The sequence below is a fragment of the Cavia porcellus genome, unplaced genomic scaffold, assembly GCF_034190915.1.
Source record: "Cavia porcellus strain 051 isolate PalLab524CR breed Dunkin Hartley unplaced genomic scaffold, mCavPor4.1 scaffold_3, whole genome shotgun sequence".
Classification (NCBI taxonomy): Eukaryota; Metazoa; Chordata; class Mammalia; order Rodentia; family Caviidae; genus Cavia; species Cavia porcellus.
In genome coordinates this window covers 119,170,163-119,196,418 of record NW_026947486.1, presented here as the reverse complement: position 1 = coordinate 119,196,418, position 26,256 = coordinate 119,170,163, and the positions used below count along the sequence as shown (strand labels likewise).

General features: G+C 51.2%; 2 protein-coding genes across 4 annotated transcripts; one reads left to right on the top strand and one right to left on the bottom strand.

Moving 5' to 3' along the window:
* Positions 1-871: 871 nt before the first annotated feature.
* Nsdhl (NAD(P) dependent steroid dehydrogenase-like) lies at positions 872-21,180 on the bottom strand. 2 transcript variants are annotated; one of them, XM_003461378.5, is made up of 8 exons: positions 21,026-21,180; positions 14,561-14,677; positions 12,449-12,607; positions 7,944-8,090; positions 5,809-5,937; positions 4,346-4,488; positions 3,183-3,285; positions 872-2,182 (listed from the first exon to the last, which is right to left on the bottom strand). In XM_003461378.5, exons 2-8 carry the CDS (start codon positions 14,630-14,632, stop codon positions 1,850-1,852), a joined length of 1,086 nt encoding a protein of 361 aa, XP_003461426.2. In that variant the 5' UTR covers positions 14,633-14,677; positions 21,026-21,180; the 3' UTR covers positions 872-1,849. The 2 variants fall into 2 exon arrangements, with proteins under 2 accessions (XP_003461426.2, XP_063102610.1); XM_063246540.1 differs by lacking the exon at positions 21,026-21,180 and adding an exon at positions 14,844-14,979.
* A 93-nt stretch (positions 21,181-21,273) lies between these two features.
* Cetn2 (centrin 2) lies at positions 21,274-25,428 on the top strand. Of its 2 annotated transcripts, none has more exons than XM_003461379.5 (5): positions 21,274-21,401; positions 22,304-22,462; positions 22,756-22,884; positions 24,404-24,541; positions 24,856-25,428. In XM_003461379.5, exons 1-5 carry the CDS (start codon positions 21,399-21,401, stop codon positions 24,943-24,945), a joined length of 519 nt encoding a protein of 172 aa, XP_003461427.2. In that variant the 5' UTR covers positions 21,274-21,398; the 3' UTR covers positions 24,946-25,428. The 2 variants fall into 2 exon arrangements, with proteins under 2 accessions (XP_003461427.2, XP_023420500.1); XM_023564732.2 differs by lacking the exon at positions 21,274-21,401 and adding an exon at positions 21,775-21,858.
* The last annotated feature ends 828 nt before the right edge of the window (positions 25,429-26,256 follow it).

Sequence of the window (26,256 nt, the reverse complement as noted above, 5' to 3'; positions counted from 1 at the left end):
AGCCACCTTCCCTTGGCCAATTTCCCAGGCAGGAAGGCAACACAGGAGAGGCACACGAAGTTCCTTCAGGAATGGATCAGGTAGGGGTGACCCTGGAACCTGGGCCTGTGGGTGGGGCCTATTCTGTCCTGCAGGGCCCAAAGGGAGGCCCCAGCTGGGACTAAGGACCTGGGGGAGCTTCTTCAGTGGCCTGAGCAACAGCATGGCTGGGGACTGGAGTGGCAGACTCAGCCTATCTCAGATCAGTGACAACTCCCAGGGGCCACAGAGGCTGTAGGCTGAAGGACTCTCTCCAAAGGTGTTGGGGGTCAGGGTAGGGGGTCTGAGGAGCAGGGGAAGTCGAGGGGCACCCAGCACTTCTCCTTTGTGGAACTTGGGGCAGTTGCCAGTTATGAATCGGTTTGTGTCCGAGTCCCCACCCAAGCACCTCAAAGGCCCCAAAACACTTGTGCAAGTGGAAAAGTGAGAAAGTGGGCGCCAGTGTTTCCTCACAGTGGTGAAAAGCTGACTAACACGGAAAAGGTAGGGATGGGCTGGACAGTCCAGAGTGGAACCTGGAACATCCTTGTCCCAGCGGGCTGCTGACATTTTCCTCAGGAAGCTCTGAGGCCAGTGTGGCCCCCAGGGCTCTTGAGCAAGGCCTGCTAGCTTAGTGGCGCCTGATTGTCCTCCCACTGCCACACCCCTCCCCAGGCCTCTGGGACTTCTCTGGTTCCCTGCTATGCACAGGGAGGCGGGGTGATTTTGTTGTTGTTGCTCTTAATGTGCGGAGTGTCTACTGTGTAGCTTGCCACAGAGACGGGGTCTTACCTGAGTTCACATCCCACTAGCTACGTGGCCCACCTCACAACCCCATAACACAAACAGCACAGCCTGGAGAGTTCATTTATTCTGGTCTCCCCTTGGATGGAGGTGAAGACCATGGGAATCTTCAAGATCACATTTTGATTAGTCTGAGAAGAAGCCAGCTTCTGGAAGCAAATCGTCACCAGAAAATAGAAAAGGCGGAAGGGTTATTTGCACTGGGTCCCAAGGAGTCTAAGCATGAGCAGCAGGAGCGCCCTGCAGCACCCTCTCCCCGGCGGCACCAGCCAGGCCCTGTGTCAGGGAAGAGCCTAGCAGCTAACAGAGCACCAGATTGCCACTTGCCACTACAAACAACGGGACTCTGATGACCCAGAGTAGTTTATAAAAAGTAATACAGGCAAGCACCGTGACAGTCCTCAAAAGAGAGTGATGAAGCATGGAATGTCAACAGCCAGTGGCCTTCTCTATCAATCAGGAAGCTCCAAGTGTCTATACGTTCTCTGTGTGTTTTGGTCTAAACTATGTTGATATGAAATGTACATGTGAAGTCTCATACTTGTTTGTGACTTACGCTTTTCTTTAGGACACTGTTAAGGCACAGCTCCTTCAGTAGTCTAGCGGCTTCCCACTCTAGTATTGGTTTGCATGGGAATAATCTGGTTTCTCATCCTGCATTCGCAAAGGGGTTGTTTCTTTCCCATGGCTGCTATTACGTACAAGGCCACGAGAATGAAATGGGTGACTTCAGGGGGTGGCTGCTGTGATAAAGAATCAGAGAGGAGGGGAGGGGCTGGGAGGCAAGGGAAGAGAAAAGAGAGACAGTGGAAGGGAGGAGACAGTAAGACAGAGATGGAAAATGAAATCATAGAACATGAAGCAGCTCCCTTTAAGAAATCCAAATCTCGTGCTGGGAAAGAAGGTCTGTGGTTGCCAGCATCCTTGTGGTCCCAGGAGGCAGGACACGCTAAGCTCTTTGAAGGCTTTTCACCGGTCAGTGCAGGGGGAGAGCTGGTGGGCAGGCGCACGTGGCCAGCCCGGGTCCTCACTTGACCTTCCGTAGGTGGGGGAAGCTTCCCACGGTCTTCTCTACGGCCTCATCCATGCTGACCAGTGGCCGGTAGCCCATCAGCTTCTTGGCTTTCTCACAGCTGTAGTAGTGGAATGTGCCCGCCAGCGCAACCCGCATGGGCGTGAAAGTGGGCTGGATTTGGATGATGGGACTGACCAGTGTCACCAGCAGGGACACCAGGAGGGCCAGGTAGTAGGCCACCCAGTAGGGGATATGGTACTTGGGGGGCTCATAATTGAGGCCGCTCAGGATGCGGGACAGGAAGGTCCAGAAAGGGATGGGCTCGTCATTGGTGATGTGAAACGCCTGGCGAGAGAACACGAGCACAGGCATTAGCTGCGTGGTACTTCTACAGTGGGGACCCAGAGGCTGCCCTGCAGTCTGCCAGCCTGCACTGGCCCCTCAGCAGGACAGCTCAATGGGGAGGGAACAGCACGCCTCCTCCTTCGCCTGCTCGTGGCAGTGTTTCACGTGGTCTGATTGTAACTGTGCCCACAGGCAGCCTTCAGGGCTGGGGAAAGGTGATGCCCATTTTAGCTACGGGCCAGGGCTTTTGGTGACGCTTCAGCGCCCAACAAGGTGGATATGTGCCTTTAGCCCCTGCAAACCACCTTAAGACTCACCTTATCCTTGGATGCAAGAATGGGTTATGTTACATTTCTCCAAGGTGCTGTTTGTTATAAACCAAAAACGATACCCACCCTCTTCCCAATTGCCACCTGGTGACAAAGTGGGAGGGCCAGGCAGTGGGAGGGATTCCCAAGCTAGATGAGAGAAATAAGGGGCCCCGGGAGGGGGGGGGTGCAGGGGCCCAGCAGGCCCTCAGATCTCCGCAGCTCCCCACCACATACCAGCCCCACTGCAGAGACGGCCACCATCTGTCCTCCCCTGCCTCTGGGTATCAGAGGTCAGGAGACTCTGGGGTGTCATCCGGCCAGAGGGGCCACGGGGAAAACCAGGAGGATAATGGTGAGGAGCAGCACCCTTCCCGATGCACGTGGCCCCAGCCTGGAATGGCCACTTGGGCAGACAGGTGGACAGGGCACATACCTCAGAGAGCAGCAGATCTCACCTGCAGCTCATCAGCGCCTGGGTTTTAGCTGCCCCAAGTCATGAGGTACTGCCTTGACACAGCGACCTAGACTAGGACCCTCAGCCTTGGGCTGGCATAGGGGGTCCCCAGGGCAGATGAGTCATGATGCAGGGTCCCAGGGGCAGTTGCTAGCAAATGGGATGGCGGGGAGAAGTGGGAGGGGGGACAGGGAGCCAGGGGGCCAGGTCAAAGCCGAGAGAGTGGGCACCTCACCTTTCCGCACAGTGGGGCGTCTCGGGAGAGGTGCTCTGCCGCCAGGATGTGACCATGGGCCACGTTCTCCACAAAGGTGAAGTCCACCAGGTTCTGCCCATTTCTGTGGGTGCACAAGGGCACGTTCCATCAGGCTGCGTGCTCAGCTGCAAGCTCCGTGAACCTGGAGCATCCCTGGCACCACTGCCTGGGTCATCGCAGTGGCCTGTCCCGGGTGCACTCAGAGTGCTGGCACAGTGGAATACTTAAGGGACAACCAGTGACTCGGAAGGCTCGGTGCCCAGCCTCCAGGGCTCGTCTGGGCAGCAGCTCTTCAGCCCCTTCCCGGGATACAGCGGGCTCACAGCCACGCGGCTTCCTGCCAGTGTCTTTGCACTCTCCCAAAGCAACAGGTCAGGGTGACAGTGAACTCAGAGAGAAACAGGAAGGCTAGGCCGGGGTGAGAGGCAGACGGACAGAGGAAGGAGGAAGAAAACAGAAATGCGTAATGGAGGGAGAGCAGGTGCATCGGAGGGGACAGCCGCACTGCTGCCACCCGCAGGGGCCCCTCCACCTGTGCTCCCTGAGGGCTGCGGCCCCCTGCCCAGCACACCTGTTTTTTTTTGTCTTTTTCTTTTTTCTTGGTACCAGGGATCGAACTCATGACTGCCTGCTTGCAAGGCAGGCGCTTATGCTGCTGAGCTAAATCCCCAGCCCCCCAGCACACCTGTTTTGACAGCAGGTGGCTGGTCCTTGAGTCTGGGCCAGTCACTTCTGCGTTTCATGTTCATTCTCAAATAGGGACAGAAATACAGAGGCCACCAAAAAACTGTGTATACCCTCCAGTTTTCTTTTCGTGAAGTGTGTATACATTTTATTTTGATGGACTCTGTACTTTCCCAACATATCTGAGAGGGCATACATGGCTATTCCAGTAGCCCCCCCGCCAAACTCATGGCCCCTGGAATGCTTGCAAATGTCCTTTGGTAGAAATGGGATCTCTGCAGATGTGCTTAGCTGAGGCCAGCCTGGCAGAGGGCAAGCCTTCGACCCCAAGGCAGGCAGATGCCCAGAGCGTGTGCGAAGCACACCAAGGCCCGTGGCAACCCCTGGAGGCTCCGGAGAGGCGCTGGCCACATCCACCCTCATGGCCTTCAGGTAACAGGGGGCAACGAGTGACTCACCCGATCATGAACTTCATCTTGCCCTTTTTTGCTGCCTCGACAAGGACGGGGACCAAATTGGGGTCCCCTGGGCCAAAGATGCCATGAGGGCGGATGGCTGTGGTGAAGAAATTCCTCTCCGGATCGTTGGCGTCCAGCACGGTCTGAAGGAACAGGAGGAGGAGTGTAGCCATGGCAAACTTGAGGCCCACGACAAGCCAGGATGTGCGGCATCTCCCACGGGGACATGCAGCCACTGGGTGACGTCTGCCTTGGGGGGTCAACCCACGTGCACCACTGCCATGGTTCTGGGCCACTCTATCCCCTTCAGCCTCCCAGCCTGGTGGTGCAAGGGACGAGATGGTGGCGCTGACTCACAAGGCCTGGGTTTGGCTTCCAAGGCCGCAACACAGGAATGTAGCTGGGACGAGGTACCTTAGCAGGGGGAACAAGCCAGAGACAGCAGGGTCCCAGGTAATAAGTCGCCTAAGGGGTGGCTAGCTCGTGTGACATGTGCTGGCTGCATGTGTCCCCCCAGGCCTGGGTTCAGTCAATGCCATCATGCAGGGAAGCACTCAGGCAAAAGCAGCTGGGCCCAGAGGTTTCTCATCATCAGCGCTGCCCGAACATGGAGCTGGTCCCACTTTCAGTACATCTTCAGAGTGGCCCTGCATCTTGCCACCAGGGCCTGGTCCCTGTGGTCATGGGAGAAAGGATCAAGCCTTCCAGTGGCCTCCAGCAAGCCTCGTTTCCCACTAATGTGACACAGCTGCAGGACCCTGGATCTACACCATTTTGGGTCACACTTGGTGAGAAGGTAGTGGCCCGTAGCTGCTGCTCTCCACTGACAGGGGACTGGAGAGGGGACAAAACCTGAAGGCACTGCTGACCACCCAAAATCCCCATGGACGAGTCCCAGACTGGCTGGGGCAGGCTGTTACTTGGAGCTCCCCAGTATACACGGGCTCAGTCATGGAGGAGCCCCAAGACTCTGGCCAAGAGTGCACAGGGCTCTGGGGCACTGGGGCTCTTTCCAGTGGAGGAGCCCAGGGGAGGCTTCCAAGCTCAGAGAAGAAACCTCAGGGACTTGATACACTGTCAACACCCTGGAGGGGCAGTCACAGGTGCCCAGAGAATGTGACCTGGGGCTCAGGAGGACCCACAGCCTGTGGCTAGGATGGCTCCAGGGGAGGGAACAGCTCTAGCAGCCGCCACGGTGCCTGGAGCCCTGGTACCCTGAATGCTCAGTGGCTATCCACTCAACCCAGACTGCAGCCTGGCCTAGCCACATGGACTCAGGTGCCCCGACCAGGGTCGGGCCCGCTCTGCATCTCCGTCCTCATCTGTAATGGTACCCACCTCATGGGATGGCCATATCAAGTTAGTGCCTAGCATTTTAAATGTAATTTTACCTGTGATTTTAACCCCCTCTCCCCCAAGCTCGGTACCCAGGCCTCCCTCAGCTGCTCCCACGCGGGACGTACTTTCTCCTGTAAGATCTTCGTCTCAGTGTAGTAGTCGATGGGTTTCACGGCATAAGGGAGGTCCTCGGTTCCGTTTTTGATGTCGACGCCCTCAAAGACGACACTGGCACTGCTGGTTAAAATGAGTTTCTGGCAGAGGACGATTGGAAGGAAAACAAGAGTCAGGAACAATTACTGTTCCAATCGCCTGATGGCCCTGTCTGGGCAAGAACCAAATGCCATCACCCCTTCCCTGCCTCCTGTTGTCATGCCCTCTTAAGGTAATCCAAAGATTATCACCTTTTGCAGCTAAGTGGGCACAGACACATTATGGTACCATGATCTAGAAGTGATCTCACACCGTCCTCCTGCCTGCCAGGCCCGAAGGGTAGGACAGACTCAAGGCACTGATGCTGTCTCAGGACTAAGGGAAGGAGAGCCTGCAAACTTCTAGGGAGGCGTCTATTTGGAAAGAATTACTGGTTTTTCTGATACCAACCTTGCCATGGGAAAAACACATGTGCGCCACACATACGTGCACGCACACATGTACATGCATGAAACTTCAGAAATGTTACAAAAAAAGCAAAGCCTCTGGTAACACTAAACACCATTAGTTCATAGCGTATCTTTTTTTTTTCTGGTACTGGTGACTGAACCCAGAGATTCTGTACTGAGCTACACTCCTGGCCTTTTTAAGATTTTTTTTAAATTTGAAGACAGGATTTTGTTACGTTAGGAGGGTACCCAGGCTGGGCTTAAACATGTGACCCTCCTGCCTCAGGTCCCCAGAGTGCTGGGATGAGAGGAGTACACTGCCACACCGGTGCGCGTCTTTACTGCTTTTAGTAACTATTACTTTACATCTTCCCAGAAGTCGTAGACATTGCAAAAGTATAAGACAGACATACGGTGATGTGAAAAGAAGCCAAAGTGCCATGATTTGCAGGTGATAGAAACATCTAACCACAATTCCTACATATTAAAACAATAAAAAATGCAATATGGAAATTAGTAAATAACAAAAAATGTGGTACATGGGAATAAATTCAACAAAAGTGCGACTTTTATGAAATGCAGTGAAGGTTTAGACAGAAAGAGTAGCAGAGTAGCATACTCATTTTTTTTTTTTTTTGGTGCTAGGAATTGAACTCAGAGCCCTGTGCTTGCCAGGAAGGCACTTGTGCAACTGAAGTATACCCCTGGCCCCATATACTCATATTTACAGACAGGAAGAGTCAGTATTACAAAGATACCAGTTCTTTCCAGAATCACCCAGAAATTCCACGCAACTACAATAGTAACAGGCTTCACCAAGAAACTTGACAAGCTGATCCGAAAAGTATGAGGGGCAGGCACGCTGGTGTACACCCATCATCCTGGCACTAGAGAGGCCGAGGCAGGAGGAGCCCAAGACTTCGAAGCCAATCTGGGCTCCGTAGTGAGTTCAAGGCCATGCTAGACTGTACAGCAAGACCCTGTCTCAAACCTTTCTCCTGCAGAAAATGTATGTGGAAGAATAAAGGGCTGAGACGAGCCAGTCGAGTTTCGAAGATGTTGCTGAGGGTGACATGTCCAAGCAGCTCGTAAGGAAGGGTGCCCTGGACTGCCCCAGGGCCCCAGTGGCTGCATACTGTGACATCCACCTGGCAGGCCGCTGTCTAAGCAAAGCACCTTCCAATGCCCCAGTGACCCAAGGAGGAGAAAAACAGGAGGGGGCATACAGTGCAGAGTCACCACTGCTGTCACCCACAGTAGCCCAGGCAACCAGCACGGCAAGCTTCCACATGGTGGAAATTGAGATCGCTCCGGCTGAGTCATGACAGGTTTCCATAGGACATGGGCAAATATGGGTTGTTTCTCTTTTAAAAAAAAAAAGGTAAGGGCTAGGGAAGTGGTTAAATATGATTATCACATCAAGCTATAATCCCCAAAGGACTCTGAGTGGGGTCTGAACGGCCATCTGCATAGTTGCACGCAAATGGGAAGGGAACCCATGCACAAGTCCACAGATGGACAGATGCACACATGCACCAAATGCGGTCCCTCTATCAGTGAAGTTTTTTTTTTTTTCAATCAGTGAAGTTTTATGTAGCCTTAGAAAGGAAAAAAATCCCAGCTGCCAGCAAAGGCCCCTCCCTGCACGCTCCCCTTACCTGAACCCCGGCCTTTTTGCAAGTTTCGATGACGTTCCTGGTGCCAGATAAGTTCACTTTGTAAAAGAGCTCCTTGTTGTTACTGGATGGCGAGGGCGATGCACAGTGGAAAACAGTACTCACGCCTTCCAGAGCCGGGAACAGGTCCTGGCAAAGCACACAATAACAGCGGAGTCACTGGTCATGCTCCCGACCTCCAACGGGGGCTGGTAGGACCCCTATCTGTTTATAACTCTAGAATCCATGCAAAAGCACATTCTCATAGAGATTCACACACTGGGGACACACATGTGTCCTTCCCATCAGCTAGTCCCCAATCGAAGAAGGACAGAAGCACCTTCATGGTCATCACCAAAAGCAAGCAGCATGAGTTACATTCTCTACACAAGCACAAAGCAATGATCTCAACACCAACACCAACACCAACAGACCGGATCCTCTACACAGTATTTATACCCGACTTTCCCCAGCTGTCCTGAATTTAGGGTCCAGGCTCCAGTCACGCGCTATATTTTGACTTTCTGTCTCCTCTGTGCACTTTAATCTGGAAAAATTTCCTGTCTTCTGTAACACTGCCATTTTTCAAGGGATCAGGCTGCCTATTTTCCAGACCATCCTTATTCCACATTTAATGTGTTTCCTCCAGGTTACATTCAGGCTTAATGGATCTGGCAAGAACCCAGCTCTGGTGGTGGCATGTCCTTCTCAGAGCGGCAGAGCTCAGGGCCACACACCTGTCCTGACACTGGGGACAGTGAGCTGGATTGCTTGGTGAAAGGCAGTCACTGCCAGAGCCTGGCTGTGCATAAGCTCCCTTTCCCCCTGCAGCTGGCGGGTAATCTGTGAGCTGATGGTGCCACTGGCGGATTTGGGCTTTCGCTGCTGTACCCCATCAGGAGCTGCCTTTCCCGGCTGCACCCCCCGGGTGGTAAAGCCTGCCATCCCCATCCTCATTTTTCTCTTCAGCATTTCTATGGACACATGAGTTTTCAGAAAATCCAATACGCAATAATCTACTGCCAATATTGTCTGTGAAACACAGCCTGTCCCAAATGTGGCCAGTGGAGGGCCGTCAGTTTGGCTCCTTTGTCCTTTGATGGGCCCGTGTTAATTTGGTCCCAAGAAGGCCACTGGGAGTGCATATTGCCATTGGGGTTATGAGGATACCCCAAGTCAGCACGGACCACTTGTGAAACCTTCCGCCCAAGGGAGCGCTGCTACAGCGTAGGTAGTCACTGGCGGCGGGTGGCTCCTAATCCCACTCAGTCCCCGCCACGGAGCTCCCGATGCCCGCTCTGCCAGCTCAAGAGCCAGGCAGTTTTACCCGTGCTGCAGAAAACTGGCTGCAAAGCAGGGACCCTGAGAGACCTGCTCCAAGATTTCTTCTTTTGGTGATGCTGGTGATGCAAGGCAGGGCCTTCCACGGAGCTCCATCTCACTGCTCAGCTCGGGTGACCGAGTTTGCTCAAGTGGCTCACAGAATGTGGTGATGCCCTACGTGTGCTCACGACCAATGAAGAGGAAAGATGCCAGGGGTGAGGCGTGTACTATCTCATGCTGACAGGCTGATGGAGCAACCCAGCAGGACCCTGTACGGCTGGGGGAAATCAGAGTATACGACCCATCTTTAGCAGGAGAAATTCAAGCCCAGCATGTAATCTCAGTACTCGGGCGGCTGAGGCAGTAGGACAGCTCCAAGTTCGAGGCCAAACCAACCTACAAAGTGAGTTCAAGGCCAGCGTGAACTGCAGAGTGAGATCCTGTCTCAAAAAGGAGAGAAAGTCTAGCTTCTATAGCACACCTCGGGGAGGGAGGGATGAACCAGGAATTGTAGGGAAAGCATGTATGTGCAGATGGCCAGGCAAACACCGCCCACACACACACACACACACACACACCCCCACACACACTACAACACGTAGGCAGCTGCCTCGCAGGGACCCGGTCACGGTGCATTAGAGGGAAAAACAACCAGATGCAGATCGAGTCCTTAATCTCACAGGAATATACTAGCAGCAACATGTGTGACAGCTGCATGAGGACAGTAAAGAGTGAGATGTGGGCAAGGGACTGTAGTCCCAGCTACTCCGAAGGTGGAGGCAAGAGGAATGTGAGTTCAAGTCCTGCCTGGGCAACTTAATGAGACCCTGTCTCAAGGTCAAAATATAGAAAGGGCTAGGAACATAGGTCAGTGGTCAAGCACCTCTGGCTTTTAAATCTCAGTACTGCAAAATAAATTAAAAAAACAGGTGAAATTAAATTTATTGCATCTATGTAAAATATGACTTTAACATAATATAAAAGTTATTCATTTATTTACATATTGTTTTGGTTTTACAAGACTGGGTCTTGCTATGTAGTTCAGGTCAGCCTTGAACTCACTATGCAGCCCAGGCTGGCCTAGAACTCATGGCGATCTTCCTGCCTCAGCCTCCTGAGTGCTGGGATGACAGTGTGCACCACCACACCTGGCCAATACAAAAGTTATTAATGAGTTATTTACATTCCTTTCTTTCAATATTTGAACATTAGCTTTCTTCCAAACACAAGAAATTTCAAAAAGATAAAGGGATCCTGAAAATCAAGACAGACTTAAATGTTTCAGCCAAATGCTTAGTCTTGACTTAGGCTGTGGCCTTATTTAGACAAACCATGATACTAAAAATCTATAAGCCATTCAGGGTTATTTGAACCATGGCTCATATTAAGGAATTTTTATGAATGGCTTCAAAATAATCTGAGAGTTCAGAAACATATACAGTGATACAGGTGTACCCAGTTTATAGCAACATAATTCACAATAGCTGAACTATGGAAACAGCAGAGACACCCACTGACAGATAAATAGAAACAGAAAATGTGGTATGTATACACAGTGGAATGTTATGCAGACATAAAAAGGATGAACTGGAGTCATCTGTAGGGAAATGAATGGATTTTAAGGCCATATGGTTAAGTGATTAAATCAGGCACAGGTTAATATGCATGGTTTTGCTTTTTGAGAAACTCATTGTTATGGATTATGTGTAAATGTCCCCCCAAAGCCTCATACAGTCATAGGTGGGTTTTTTCCGAGGTGGATGAATATAGTATGTTTTAGTAATTCACTGTGCAATGCTAGGATTAAGAGTGGTGATTGCTAAATCAGTCCAATGATCGGTTTGGTACCAGCCAGTGCCAAAGGCTAAGTCGCAAGAGGGCTGAGACTCAGTTGCCAGATATGTTCACTTCCCTCGTGGCTATACCAGGGGCTGTCTGGAGAAGACTTACGTGTGGCAGTGGCATGAGACAGTGGAGGGGGAAGAGGAAACAAGGACTCAGAAAAGGGAAACTGCTGGTTGGGGCGAGGCAGGGAATGCCTTGTGGGCTTGCCGAGCAGGGAGGAGGTGGTGGCTTCAGGCTGGCAACTCAGGCAGGGTGGGCTTGGTGGTCATAGGCCTAAGCTCTGCAGCCTGGTAGGGAGAGGCACTGGCCCTCATTAGGGCAGGGCTCTGACATGCCAGCTCCAGTGCCCGGTGATCTTGGCTGGCACTGCATGTGTGCTGCTCTGGCTAGTGCCAGTAATCAGAGGACGCTACTGAGCAGAGTATGAGAGACACAATTCTCCTCCTTGCTAAGTTACAGTCATCTTAGCCAGGCAAGTTGGCACTTGCTTGTGATTCCAGTACCTCAGGAGGTTGAGGCACGAGGATCACAAGTTTGAGTTCGGCCTGGGCAACTCAGTGACTTAGAAAGACCCTATCTCAAAATAAAAAATAAAAAGGGCTAGGGGTGTAATTCAGCATGAAGACCCTTGTTACTATCTAGGAAATTTCCAGAACAGGAAGAATCAGTGACTGAAGCTAATGACTGGGTGTTGGAGATTGGGGGAGACAGCGAGACAAAACAGGAAGTGCGTGGTAGAGGGTTTCCATCAAGGTGGTGAGCGCTGGAAAGGGGACTGGCTGGACAGTCGATGGGGTGATGGGGTGTGAGTCAGAACCCAGGCAAAGGACACCTGTGTGCTTGTGTGTACCCTCTTGACATCCTGAGTAGCCTTCTGTCATGTTGCCTTTTCTCTTTTGGCAGTACTGGGGATTGAACCCCAGGGCCTTTGCTCTAAGTCAAATCTCTAGTTTTCTGTTTTCCTTTTTAGTTATTTATATATTTCTTTGTCCTTTTGAGACAGGGTTTCACTATGTAGCCCAGGCTGGCCTCAAACTTGCAGTGATCCTCCTGCCTCAGCCTCCTAAGTGCTGGGATGACATGCATGAGCCACCACACCTGGCTCTGTCATGTTTTCTTGGCACACAGCCACACCTATTCTTTAAAGTATGGACCAAGGATATTGCCACTTCTGTGATGCAGAAGTTACTCTTCTAAGTAGCAATAATGAGGGATGTTAAAGTCTTTCCTATAACTGCTTGACTTTTCAAAAGAAAGGAATCACCTCTGAACAGCCATTTGGCCCGTCTCTGAGCATGGCAACCGGTGTGGCTTCCCTCGAGTGACTGTGAGCTCTTTACCTGCTGGCTGCAGAGGTCGCCCAGAAAGAAGTGCACGCGGGCATCATTGAAGCCTTCGCGGATATCAAACACGTTGACGCTGTAGCCTCTGGCCAGCAGCTGCCGCACCAGGTGCTGGCCCAGGAACCCCGAACCTCCAATCACCGTGCACTTCTTAGCCTGCAGAAAGAGGAGGGTGGTAGGAGGGCCAAGTCGGCAGGGACCAGGAGCTAGGACGAGCCCTGGCAGAAGCTTTATGTAATTCCAGTGCTCTGTCACCAGTGCCACCTCCTCTCTTGGGATCAGCAAGAATGGGAGAGAGAGAGAACCGACCCTCAGATAGAGCTCAGATAGAGCTCATTGGCTTTGACAGCACATTCTAAGCTCTGTAGTTAGGGAAAGGAAATTCAACTGCCTAGGATCAAACTGGCCCATCTGGGAAAAAGGGAAAGAAACCAAAGGTGACACCTTCTTGCTCTCACTTAAGGCAAAACAAAACAAAACAAACCATCTGAGAGTTTGCGCACAAAACATCAGAAAGAAACAGTCTCCACACACAGGAAACTCAGTCCTCTGCCCCAGACACCCCAGACAGGACTGACTGTGTGCCCCTTCTGGCCTCAGCCCTGACAGACTCTTGGGGGTACAAACACACTGGGCTAAGGAGCACTGAGGTGTTTCTGTACACGGTTGGCTTGGGGACAGGTGGGGTGCAGTGCAGGCTCAGCTCCTCAAGGCCACTCCCCCTAGAGACCAAAATGCACTGGCTGTTGCCTGTTGAAGAAACTGGCTCTAAGTGTTCCCAAAGGAGGTCTACGGATACCCCTCTTCCCTTGGGCGTTTTTAAAACTTGAGCTAGGGTTTTTGCTATGCAGTTCAGGCTGGTCTACAATTTACTTTATAGCCCAAACTGGCCTTGCACTCACAGCAATCCTGCCTCAGTCTCCTGAGTGCTGGGATTACAGGCATGTGCCACCATGCTTGGCTTTCATCTGGGGTTTAATATGACAAACCTGCAGTTTTATTAGCCTGCCAGGTAGAGCCTGTGATGCCTGTGGCTTGCCTAGCTGCTCCTTTTCTCACAAAAGCGATCATCTACACACAACTCACTGCAAGTCTTGTGTTCTCTCGGGAGGAAAATGGGTAAGTCTGATCCCAACATTATTTCCTAAGAAAGTAAAAATAATTCACGGAGAAAAATGCCTAGTCATTTTAGAATGGTTTACTTTTAAAGACACATATCTACTACATGTCTAATATTTGGCCAGTTGTACAAAACAGTCCCTGTAAAATAAGGGTGTACAGGTTTGGGCTTAGTTTTGTTAATAAAACTTTAGCTGATTGCAAATGCTTTTAGAATGTGCCCATAGTGCACTGATCATCTATCTTCTAGCCTGCACTGACTCATAAAAAGCAATCCTCTCCTATTCAGCATAATGTGCAAATAATGTTTAATAATAAATGTACAGTATTTAATAATAATTTAATAATAACAAGTAAGAGAATGATGTAGGCCACTAGGTTTTCCCCCAGCCCTTCCAGTTTTCTTTTGCCTTTAGCAGAATTTATCTCCAGGAAGTCTTGTCCAAAAACATGAATATAAGTCTAGATGCGAACATTCTCTTTCAGTAGCTTACTGTTAGAATTTTTCTCTCCTAGAAATTCAATCTATGAGAAAAAAAGAAGGTATTCTGAAAAGTCACAAATTCGGAACTTGATGACAATCCCAGTTTTTGTGACTTTTTTGGTTGCTGAATAGCAATAAAATCTTCATTTCGCAGATTCCAGCTAGTAAACAGTTTCAGCCACAGAAGCGTGGGAGATGCCTTGCAAGAGCGCTGAGCTGTCTACTGCACAGTAAAAAGCAGCCGACCAATCCTAATAAGCTATGCATCTTCCATTAATCATACCCAGCACTAACTGATTTAATAAATGAATCAGACACATTTTCTTTTGTCTTTTTTCTTTTTATCGGTACCAAGGATCGAACTCACGACTGCCTGCTTGCAAGGCAGGCGCTTATGTTGCTGAGCTAAATCCCCAGCCCCTAGACACATTTTTTTTTAACACATAGGCAAAATATCGATGGCTTGCTACCTGACTGCGGGTGTCTGTTTTTACAGCAGTACTCACTTTGGCCATGTCCCCTGTCAAACGCATCCGTGTGACCTGGTCTCCCACTGGTTCGCTGACTGCTTGTTCCATGATGGCTCAAGCTATGGTCTTGTTTGCAAGCAACTTTTCTCTGTCCTAAAGACAATTTAGACATGGACACTAACATTACACAAGCGAAAACAACTTTAGTTATTAGCATTTGGGGATGGACACTGCCTCCTCCTAGGTGCTCCAGGGAGTCCTGGGTCCTGGGTGTGGTTCTCTCAGTTTGCCCATCAATGAAATGGACTTGAGTGTTCACCTCTGGGATGTCATAGCAGGGACAGTGCAGCCGGTGGTGGGCAGAGTACAAGACACACAATTCTCTTCCTTGCTGAGGTTCAGTCATCCTTGCCAGGCAGGGTGGTGCATGTCTGTGATCCCAGCACTCTGGGAAGCTGAGGCGGGAGGGTCACAAGATTGAGTTCAGTCTGGGCAACTTAGTGACCCAGCAAGACCCTGTCTCAAAATAAAAAAGGGGCTGAGGGTAGAACTCCGCATGCAGACACCTCTTCCTTTACCCACTGCACTGAATCACAAACACAAAGAGGCCATTCATGTATGTGGTATTTGGCTCTGTATCTGTTTTCTTTTCTTTTTCCCTTATCAAAATATCAATATCATTTTACATAGATTAACATTTTGATACTTACATTTCTGTAGAAATATAAAATACTCAGAATAGTCTAAACAACTTTGATACAGAACAAAATTAGAGCTACAGCTCTCCTCAGTCCCATGACTTAGCACAAAGTTCCACCAATCATGACAGAATGGCATTGATATCAACATAGACAAAGAACCAAGGTACCAATATGAAGTCCCAAAACAGACAATTGATTTCTCCAAAGATGCAAAAGCAACTAAGTGGAAAAAGGATTGTTCCTTCAATAAATGTACAGGAACAACTGGATATCCACATGCAAAAAAATCCAAACCTTATAGCACATCAAAATAGCCAGACCTTGGAAACAATCTAAATGCCCATTGACTGAGGAATGGATAAGAAAGATGTAGTATTTCTATACAGCAGAGCACTACTCAGCCACAAAGAATAGTAAACTGGACATTTTTATAGGTAAATGGATACACGTTGAGAACATACTAATTAGTGAAATATATATGTCACACACATATAAACATTGTATGGTTTCATTAGTGTGACAAGCTGAAAGAAAACACATGTATTTTGTCCCAGAGAGGATGACTTCAGCCAAGCAACGCATCAGGCCACACCTTCCTTCACCTAACAACCCACTGCAAGCCATTCTGAGGTGACTTTTGGAAGTCTTAAGAAATTTTTGATGTGTTGTATCTATGTTTTCTTGGTAGGGACTAATTGACTTAGTCATGGATCCCCTAAGATGCAGGGATTGCAAAAGCCACCAGGAAGAAGCGACAGGTTCACGGAACACCAGTGGGCGGGCTGGCAGCCAGCACTGGGTCTCAAACACTGTGACTTCTCTGATCCGGTTGCACAGCTGGAGCCTTTTACTTGCCACTTTCAACCAGTGGGCGTCACGTGTCCCTGGAAGAACTGGTTTACAGAGCACACGGAGTCTGGGCAGACCAAAGGCTGAACTGGCCGGGAGCCGGGGTCCAATGGGACCCTAGAGGGGGGGAGGTGTTTCCTGAACTCACAGCAGACGTTATCAGGAAAATATACTGCAAAACTTACATTTTTCTGGGCCTTCGTGTAACACATCTAATGAGTAAGCAAAGTCGCCTTGTGTTTATTTATGTGCCTGTCCTTTCCTCTCCTTTGTTGAACAGTCCCCTGCACGCTGCCGGGGTCCCATCATCTGTTCAACCCGACTCAAGGGGCTGGGCTCAGTGCACGCCTGCCAGCTGCCCACTCCCCACCACAGGCTCTGCGGGTAGGAGCCTCGCTCATGGGGTGGTGGTGCCCCAAGATGCCCTCTGGAGGCTTCTCACCTACCTTCCCCGGGGTCTCAGGGAAGCAAGCAAATGAGAAGAAAGACGGCACTAAGGGGGTCAAGGGGGCCCCTCGCATCCAGCTTCCCACCCCACCAAGATGCCTGCGGACCTCTGCTAGTAGGGGCTGATGAGGCAGTGGTCCGCCCACTAGCCTGTGGGATCCCCAGACTGGCCCACTCCCTGTGGCCTCTGCCCTCCGGCCGCCACCCCCCACTGCCTGTGCAAAGCCCAGCTGCTCCCCTCTCCACTGCAGCTGGTGGGGTCCAGCCCTGGCTCCACCTCTCGACAGCAGGAATCGCTCTGGGCCGTGATTTCAGAGACCCCGTGCCTGCCTCCTCATCTGTAAAATGAATAGTCTCACAAGATCATTAGGAGGGCAAACAAAATTAAATGAGAAAAATGTATGCAAAGCCCCCAGTGCAGTGCCAAGTGTGCGCTACTGCTCCATTAAAGGCAGCAATTAGCATCTTCGCCACACATCTCAGGTCTCTGCAGCACGCTCGCCTCCCGCCTCCTTGGAGGTTCCCAGGGAATCCCTCTGCCGCCTCACACCTCTGCTGCTCGGTGCAAGCTGGCCTGGAAGGGGCTCGCTGAGTCACATACAACAGAGAAGTTCGGAAAGGCACGTGAACGGGGGGATGAAGACGCAATATGACCAGGTACAGTGACACAGCAAGGCCAGGGTTCAATCCCCAGCACCACAAAAAGGAGCGTGAGACTGGTAAACCAAGCCGGGTAGGAGGATTACAGCCTCCTCTGGAAAAGGACAAAGAATGAGCCCAAAGTGCTTCATTAAGTTCTTAACAAGGGCGAAACAGAGATTTCACCGGTGTGTTGCCAGAGATGCAGGGGTGACGGGGTGGTTATTCTGGTGGATCCTAAACCCAAGGACAGGCGTTCTTACAAGAGGCACACACACAGGAGAGACGGAGAAGACAAGAAGGATGCTGTGAGAAGACGCAGGCAGAGACTGGGGTGTGGCACAAGTCAAGGAATGCCCATGCCCAGGCCAACAGAAGATGGGAGGGGCAAGGAAGGAGTCTCCCCTAGAGGCTTTGACGGGGCAGCAGACCAGGTGACCCTTTGGCGTTAGACTTCTGGCCTCCAGAACTGGGAGAGAATCAATTTCTGTCCCTCTACTCATGCAGTTTTTGGTCAGTTGTGACAGTGTACCCAGGGGATGAACCTGAGTATCCTTTGCAGGCCTGAGTAGTACAGAAAGAGTACAGCTGCCAGTCCCCAGCTGCCCCTGCACTGCTGGCCAAAGTAGGTCACTGACTATAGCACCTGTTCCCTTCCTGGCTTGCTAGAAGAGGATGTAGGAGGCGAAAAGAAGAAACAGATCCTGCCCCTGTGCAGTGGTACCACTCAAACAACAATCACACTATTCTTCGCAAACCAGCCTCCTGCCAAAACAAAAACCTACGGCTGTCTCCAATTACGTACTAATTCTTCAAAGTTTGTAAATAATATGAGTCAGATAATTGGGGTGATAGCTTAGTTGTCTCTGGGGCATGCGCTATGCAGGTCTAGCCTAGAAAATGAATCAAATCCCATCAGCAACCCCTGTCCCCTGGTCCACCCACCTAAATAATAATGTGTGTTATTCAGGTTGGAGGAAATATGGGCAAAGACTGATCCACTTCCAAAGAAGATATTCTTCACAGATGGCTGAGAGGCACACGAAAGGCGATCAGTAACACTAAGCACCCAGGAAACGCAAGTCCAAACCACAGTGAGACACGACCTCACACCCCACACCATTAGGATGGCTGCCATCAAAAGCCAGAAAGCAGAAAATGAGTGGTGGTGAGAACGTGGAGAAGCTAGACGCCTCCTCGTGTACTGCGATGGTAGATGGTGGCGCAGAGCGGCATAGCCACCGTGGAAAGCAGCACGGCAGTGCCCAAAAAGTCCTACTTGCAGCTACCATCTGACTCGGCAGTGCACGTGTGCGCATATGCCCCCACCCAAAGGAAAGCAGGGGCTTGGGGCAGGTATTTACACACTCCTGTTCACAGAAGCGTCAGCCCAAAAGTGGGAAGCAACCCGACGCCCACTGAGGGACAAATGGAAAAGCAAACTGTGGTCTAAATACACAGCAGAATCTCATTCAGCCATAAAATAGAGTGAAGTTCTGCCGCATGCTACAACCCGCATGTACCTACCACAGACACTGGGACAGTCTTAGGCTAACCGAAATCTAGGAAAAGAGGACCATATTATACTGGAGAAATCCAAGAGACCACTTTTGGGGCTGCTGGTAGGGTCAGTAAGACCCTCCTTCCTGCTGGGGAATGTTCCAGGCCACTGGTTCCTGGAGACAATTTGTTTCTTCCAAACCAGACAGAGAGGTGAGTGTCCCATCCTTTTAGGAAGTGCGTCTCCTCTTTGAGAAATCAAAGATGCGGCAATTGACAACACTGCCACAAGCCAGCTCCTCCATGGCCTGCCACTGGCCTGCCAGGTCTGTATGTTTCTGTCGGAGTTCTCTGCTTGTCTAGGCTTAGGACACAGAAGATGCCCAGTTTAGAATGGTTTTTTTTGGGTACCCTTCTGGCAGGCCACTCAGTGCAGCAGGTGGGGTGCATGAGCAAATCTGACAAGAATGAACACTGCCTGGGACCTGCGCTATGTCAGGACTTTTTTTCCCATGTGAGTACATTATCCAATCAGGCAGACAGCACTGGTCACACTCAACAGATGAGGAACCAAAGCTCAGAGAGGCCAAGGGACCTGTCCAGAATCAAGCGGCCAGCACATAGCCCAGGCAGGGTTTGCATGTGCTCCTTCCACTGGCTGGGCTGCTACCCTGTGGACCGCCTGGGAAACAAAGTGTGTTAGCTCTCTGCCACTGTGACAAAGTGCCCGAGACAGTCAATTTCAATGGAGGACAGGTTTTCTGTGGTTCACAGCTGAGGTGTACTGTGAGTTGAGGCCAGTACAAAGAGAGTGGGGAAAGACTAGGACTCCAATACTCCCTCCCAGACTTGCCCCAGGGACCTAACTTCTTTCCACTAGGCCCTGCCTCTTGATAGCACTATGGGCCTTTGGGAGGCACTGAAAAGCCAAACTATAGGACAGGGTACGGAGGAACAAAGCTAGGCAAAATTGGGCAGAAGTTCACAGGGATTTTACTCTCCAGAAAACGATGCCAAAGCTTTAAAAGCAGGGCACTGATCTGAGCAGAGCTGTGCACTGGGAAGACTAACCTGATGGAGCAGGGGGAAGGCAGAGGTGAGAAACGGGAAATAGGCAGGACAGGCTCAGTCACTTGATCCGGGTTTTCTGAGCACCTAGTATGTACCCTTCCTTTTCCAGGTTTCCAGGTACTGCAATGTCAGCAGTGGACAGAACACAAGTGCTTCCCTCACAGCACCTGCTTTCCGGTGAGGGGGCAACAAAGGACCAAATAAGGACAATCTGCAGTTGGTGAGCAGGTGATGAGCGCCAGGGGAAAATGCAGAGCAAGTTGTCGGGTTTGGGGGCCTGGTGGGAATGGGGCTCAGCACTACACAGTGCTTGGGGGTCCTCAGAGAAAAGGTGGTGGCTTGTGGGAAACTCACAGATGGAGGCCCAGCAGGTGGAAGAGCCAGTGAGGGCAAAAGCTCCAAGCAGGGGTGTGTCTGGCACCTGGAGTGTCCTGGGGCTGCAGCCAGGGGCTAGGGAGGAGGAGGAGGAGGACAGAGGTCGTGGGGCTGATGGTGTGGGTGGGTGGCACACCAGGCCAAGCTCCCGGCCCATGGGAGAGCACCACTCACACGACAAGCTGAGGGGCTGCTGATGGAGGCCACAGAGCAGGGAGGCGGAAAAGGGGGCACTGCAGGGCTGGAGCTGACAGAACTTGGAAGCTGGATAGGAGAGGACAGGATGGGGCGGGAAAGGAAAGTGTCAAGCAGTAGGAAAGGTGTTTCACCCTGTTCACTGCCCAGAGGGCAAGAGGGCAAAGGGCAGATGTTGCATTTATGGGATGCTAGGCGGTCTCCGGTCTTTCCCAGCCCAAGAAACTACGCTGTCCCCGAGCTCTCTGATTACCGCCCTGAAGCCTGCAGGAGAAGCCGGGGAAGCGAGAGTCAGGAGCCGGGGGAGGAGGGCGGACCGCAGGTCGCCGGCTCCACGTGGCCAGCCCTGGCCCGGCCCACAGCCCGGCAGACGGTCCTTTTTTTTTTTTTTTTTTTTTTTTTTTTTTTATCGGTACCGGGGATCGAACTCACGACAGCCTGTTTGCAAGGCAGGTGCTTATGCCGCTGAGCTAAATCCCCAGCCCCCAAACGGTCCCCTCTCACTGCGCAAATCTTGGCCTCACTGCTCAAATCTTGGCCACTCTGCTCCGGAGAGCGCCCGGCCCACAATGCTCCTCTCCGTTCGCCTCGAGCCTTGGGTGGCGGCTACGGTGACACCTCTGGTGCTTCTAACTCTGAGAGCACCGACCCCAAGACCTTGTCTTCTCGTCCTGCCCTGCAGCCGACACCAAGCGGCGGCTAGGGGCAAGGCCACCACCCCTACCTGTCAGTGTGCGCCCTCCGGCCAGCCTCAGCTTCTCCGCAGCCGGTACCCGCCAAGCTCTAATCCTGGTTACCTCCCTTTTACTCCCCGCCCCGGTGAGCTGAGCATCAGCCGAGCTTCCTTCACCAAGGGGATTGGCTTGGCCTGGCGCCGGCTCAGCCAGTCGGTGCTCACAGCATGATTCTGCCCAATGGTGCCCGTTCTCCGCCGCTAGAGCACGCCCCCTGGCCTGAGCCCGGGCTTTGCCAGGTGAGTCCCACCCACTACGGCCCTGGGCCAATGGAAAGCGAGGCCGCGCGCACGGGTGGGTGGGAACGGCGCCTGGTCGGCTAGTACGCCGTTGCCGTAACAACGGCCTAGGAGTCCGTCGGCGATGGTGAGTGCTGGCAGCCGCTTCGCGCCATGGCCGCGAGATCAAGCTCTTTTCAGGCCCGGGTCCGGCCACACCGCCTCTCCTGCTTTTTGCTCTGGTTTGGCGACCTCGGTGTTTCTTGGAGCTCTAGCCCGGAAGAGTAGGGCAGAGACTGGAGATGCCAGCGCCTGACTGGGCCTTCGTTTCCTATCCCTTCCCCCTCACCCGCCGCTGGCGCCGCGCCAGCCCGCGGGCGCCTCTGGCCTTCCCCGAATCCCCTGGATCCCCCTCTCTGTGCGGAGAAATCGCAGGTTCTCCGTGACCCCCGACCCCTCGCAGACTCTGGCCTGCTGGCCACCTCACTGCCAAAGTTTTCTGCACAGAGCTGGGAGATTTATTATGTTGATCCTTAATGTACATTTTGCAGTTTCAGCCTGGGGCGTTCAGGAACTGCTCTGGTCTTCTTGGAGAAAGCACTAAGGTGCTAATCGATTGGGTTTTATATAGCTTAACATTTGGCCAAATTTATAAGTAATTTGAAAGTTAAGAACGTCGTGCGAAGCAGAGTTCTGCGAGTGGGCATTGCAAGGGTACTTGCAGAATCAGGGCCCAAGTTCAGGGAGAGGAGAGCCTCTCTAGTTGTGCAGAGGCAGTTCCTTGGTCAGCTCTCTTTGGGGATGACTTTTAAGAAAAAGGGGTCTCCTCACTTCTAAAAGCCATAGGAAAGAAAAGAGAGGAGTAGAAGTTTGTGGAAAGCTTTAAGCACCCCCCCTCCTTGGCGTGCAGCAAGCTGTTATCTTTCCACTTTAGCAGAGGTTGGGAATTGGTTGGTATAAACTATTTAAAAAATATACATGAGTGTTTAAAACTGTCTTACGTAAGACTTGCATTACTGAATATTGTACTCATGTGTTTAACATTTAAAGGCCTCCAATTTTAAAAAGGCAAACATGGCATCAAGTGCCCAGAGAAAAAGGATGAGTCCTAAGCCAGAGCTGACTGAGGAGCAGAAGCAGGAAATCCGGGAAGCTTTTGATCTCTTTGATGCAGATGGGACAGGGACTATCGATGTAAAGGAACTAAAGGTAAGCTGTGCGCCGGACGGCCTCGCTTTTCCTGCGCCTCTTCCCGGGCTTCTCTCTGTTGCCATTCTGCCCTCTTCTCCCTGAAAAAGTAACAAAGGACAATGTGCTTTGCTGTTTTCCTGTCTTTAATTCAAGCATATCTGTTACTGAAGTTGATTGCAAATATCAATTAGGTCAGTGTTGTCATTTTCCGCATTTTAACATGACTGTGCCAGTTGCTTTAACCTTTAACAGTTAGTTTTACTCCTGCTTGGTTTCCGCATGGTCATTCAGATGGTTCACTTTCATTCTAGGTGGCAATGAGAGCCCTGGGTTTTGAGCCCAAGAAAGAAGAAATCAAGAAAATGATAAGCGAAATTGATAAGGAGGGGACAGGCAAAATGAACTTCAGTGACTTTCTGACTGTCATGACTCAGAAGATGGTGAGCTAACTGATACAGTGAGCATATTTTCCACGTTAACGGCAGATACATTTCAATCTAGATATGACAATGGCTTCCCTGGTCAGTACAGTCTAGAGTTCCTCTAATAAAGGACAGTGTTTTCACCTGAGCGTCAGCTCCCAAAGTCACAGCAACCATTTTACCCCTGTGAAGTAGTAAACGCGCTGCTGATTTCACTTCTGGGCTACTATTTCTCTCCAACTGATAGGTCGACCTGATAACCACAAGCAGCAAAACCTATAAACACCAGACATTTTTAAATGCTTTTCGTTTTGACAATCCACAGCCCCCGTACTTGGAACTCCAAACTCTTGTCCCTCAGGTGTTTTATTCCGGGCAGCTCAGCCTGAGGGCTGGCTACTTCAGCAGCGTGCTCTGAACTGCAGTGGGGGTATGGTTTTTCAGCCCTTCTGAGGTTGCATGGAGCCCTTCCCTGGTTCTCAGGTGTCAGCCTGTGCAGTGTTACAAAGGGTTGAGAGAACATAAGCTGTCACCCCCATGGGGACAGCATCTAAGGCCTTGTCCTTTCATTGGCCTCTGGGTCCTGTTCAGTGTGGCTCATATTCCCTCTCTTTGCCTGTGGAAAGCTGACCCCCCCACCCCTGGTCCCAGATGTGTTTCCCAAGATGTGGATCATACGTCTTTCTCTAACAGTTGTATTGCTTTGAAATCATCTGGTCATACCTACATTTCTCTCCGCGGGCTGGTTTTTAGGAGAGTAGGAGGCTCGGCATTCTGTCTCCACCTAGTACAGCAATCCCCCTTTTCAGCTTGGTTTCAGATCGCTCTTATCAAGGGCTCTTTCCATTGTTAGCTCCTGGCAGGTGCCACTCAGGGAATTTGGGTTGTGAGGTTTGGGACCCTACTTTGTTTTGTTGTGAGAGTCCTCAGGGCCCCAAGCACTCTTGCAAACAAGTAAAATGACCCTCTGTTTCTTCCTGTCATCCTCTGTCCACTAAGAGGATCCCCTTTCTACCAGCTTAAGGAGGTTCGCCCTAATTGTAACTCTTATTCCCTGCTCCTATATTTTAAAAATGAGTGCAGTAGCTCTTTGGTTTATAAAGACAGAATTTTTTAGGTGCAATCCTCAGTTTTTCCTTTTTAACCTCTGGATTTATAATAATTTTATTACATTGTCCTCTTGTTCCACCTCAGAGGGTATTTATTTTCTTGTGACCTAGGACTTGTGTCATAAAGGTCATTCCTGAGACCCTGTGCCCTTAAAGTGGAGACAGGGTGGGGCAGTCAGGAAGTGAATCCAAGAAGGACATCCCCTTTCAAGCCCTTGAATTCAGAACTGGGGACACTTGAACAAGAGAAGCACACCGGCTGTTCTGAATCATGTTCTAGTTCTCCTGAGATTTTGTGGCATATGCACCGAGCTCGTGCCCCTTCCCCTGAATTCAGAGCTAGTAATAAGATCTAGGATGTGGCAGTGGGCAGAGGCAGGGCTGCAGGGCAGGAGGCTTCCCCGCTCATGCGTTCTCTACTTGTTCAGTCTGAGAAAGACACCAAGGAAGAAATCCTGAAAGCTTTCAAGCTCTTCGATGATGATGAAACCGGGAAAATATCCTTCAAAAATCTGAAGCGTGTGGCCAAGGAGCTGGGCGAGAACCTGACGGATGAGGAGCTGCAGGTGCGTAACGCCTCGGTCTAGAATTCGGCCCTGCCTTTGAGCCCCTAGGCTCTGCCGAGTTCTTTTTCACTGGCAGAGGCACTTCTTTGAAGGAATGCGAGTGTTCGTTTTCCCCTCTAGTGACAATTCTTTTTGAATCTCACAAATCCATGACCCAGTTGGTGCGTGTGACGGTGTGACTGGTTTTGCAAACAGCTTCCCAGGAACCAAGCTACTCTACAGGTGGCGACCCCTCTGCACTCGGTGCCTGCAGCCGTCCCACACACAGCCTTAGTTACTGCACAGCCCTAACCCGAGTGCTTCCTGTCACACAGGAGATGATTGATGAAGCCGATCGAGATGGAGATGGAGAGGTGAACGAGCAGGAGTTCCTGCGCATCATGAAGAAGACCAGCCTCTATTAGGGTGGTGCTGCCACTCCTGCCGCGAGCACCGTGACTAGATTAGTGTCTGCTGCCTCATGACATCTGGCTCCCCCGTTACCCAGTACCACTGCAGCCATGACCTCAAATCTGTTTTGCACTTTTGGAAGTGTTCTTTGATATTAAAGTTCTTTGTAAAATGATCTGCTGATTACTTTAATTCTTGAAAGCAGAATGAGGCAACATCTGAGTAAGGAGAAGGGTCTTGGGGGTCGCCCACCTGCCGCTTCTCCTGGCCTCGCCGCACTCTTGTCAGTTTCCGCACAAACGAGGAGCAACTTCCCCAGCTAAGCACATGTGTGGTTGGGTCACCACTGGCCATGGTCCCTTCTCCGTGGTTCCCCTACTCATCTGGTCCCCAAGTACCACGTTCGCTTTTGCAAAACCCAGTGAACCCTTGTGCTGGCATTTGGATGTGTGTTACTGCTGTTTGTTTTGTCTTAAAAATAAAACTTCGCAGTTTGAGCCTTTGTTCTCTGAGGATGAGTTCTTTGGCCTTGACTCTGAGTTGGTCTTGTGAAGAGCCGGGCCGAGGGCAGCCCAGTAGACACGGAGCTCTGCCAGCCTGTGGATGGGGTAGGAAGTAACCCTTGGCAACTTCCCTCACGTGAGTCCTTCCTTGCTTTGGGAATCTGTGGGCTTATAAACGAGTAGAACTCCCACTTCACCAAGACCTAAATGGTGCACTAAAGTCATGAATGTGAAGCTGAAAGAGCCTTGCGAGTAACTTGTGCCTGGACACAAGGGAGAGAGCCTGGCTCCTGCAGCCACGGGGTGGATTCGGCCAGACTGGCTCATTTCCTTAGTGTGCCTCCTTGCCCTGCTGCCCCTGGGCCCTGTATAGGATCCCTTGCTGGACAAGTGAGTCTAGTGTGCCTGGGGGTTGAAGGTGGGAAGTCGAGTCACAATAATGGAGGGGGAGAAATGTACTTTCGAGCTTCGTCAGGCATCCTAGTTCCCTGGGGATGCATTGCCTGATTGCACAAATGAAGTCTCCCCAGCAGGAGGTGGGGAGGCCGTGCCAGCCTTGGCCCTGGCTTCTCACCCCAGTTCTACTTCCGCCAGGATGGGTGGTTTGGGGCACTACGCTGTCCAGACACACTGTCCAGTAGATTAGTTTTGGCTCTAAAGGGTTATCACCGCTACAGACAGCTGGATTTACCAGTAGACACACTCAGCCCTGAAGGTGTTCAAGCAGAAGGAGCCAGGTCCCGGCTGCCCCTGGAAGATGCGGAATTGCTGCTGGGCGCTGGAAGCTAACAGACAGGAAGGGCTGAAGGGCAGGCTGACTTT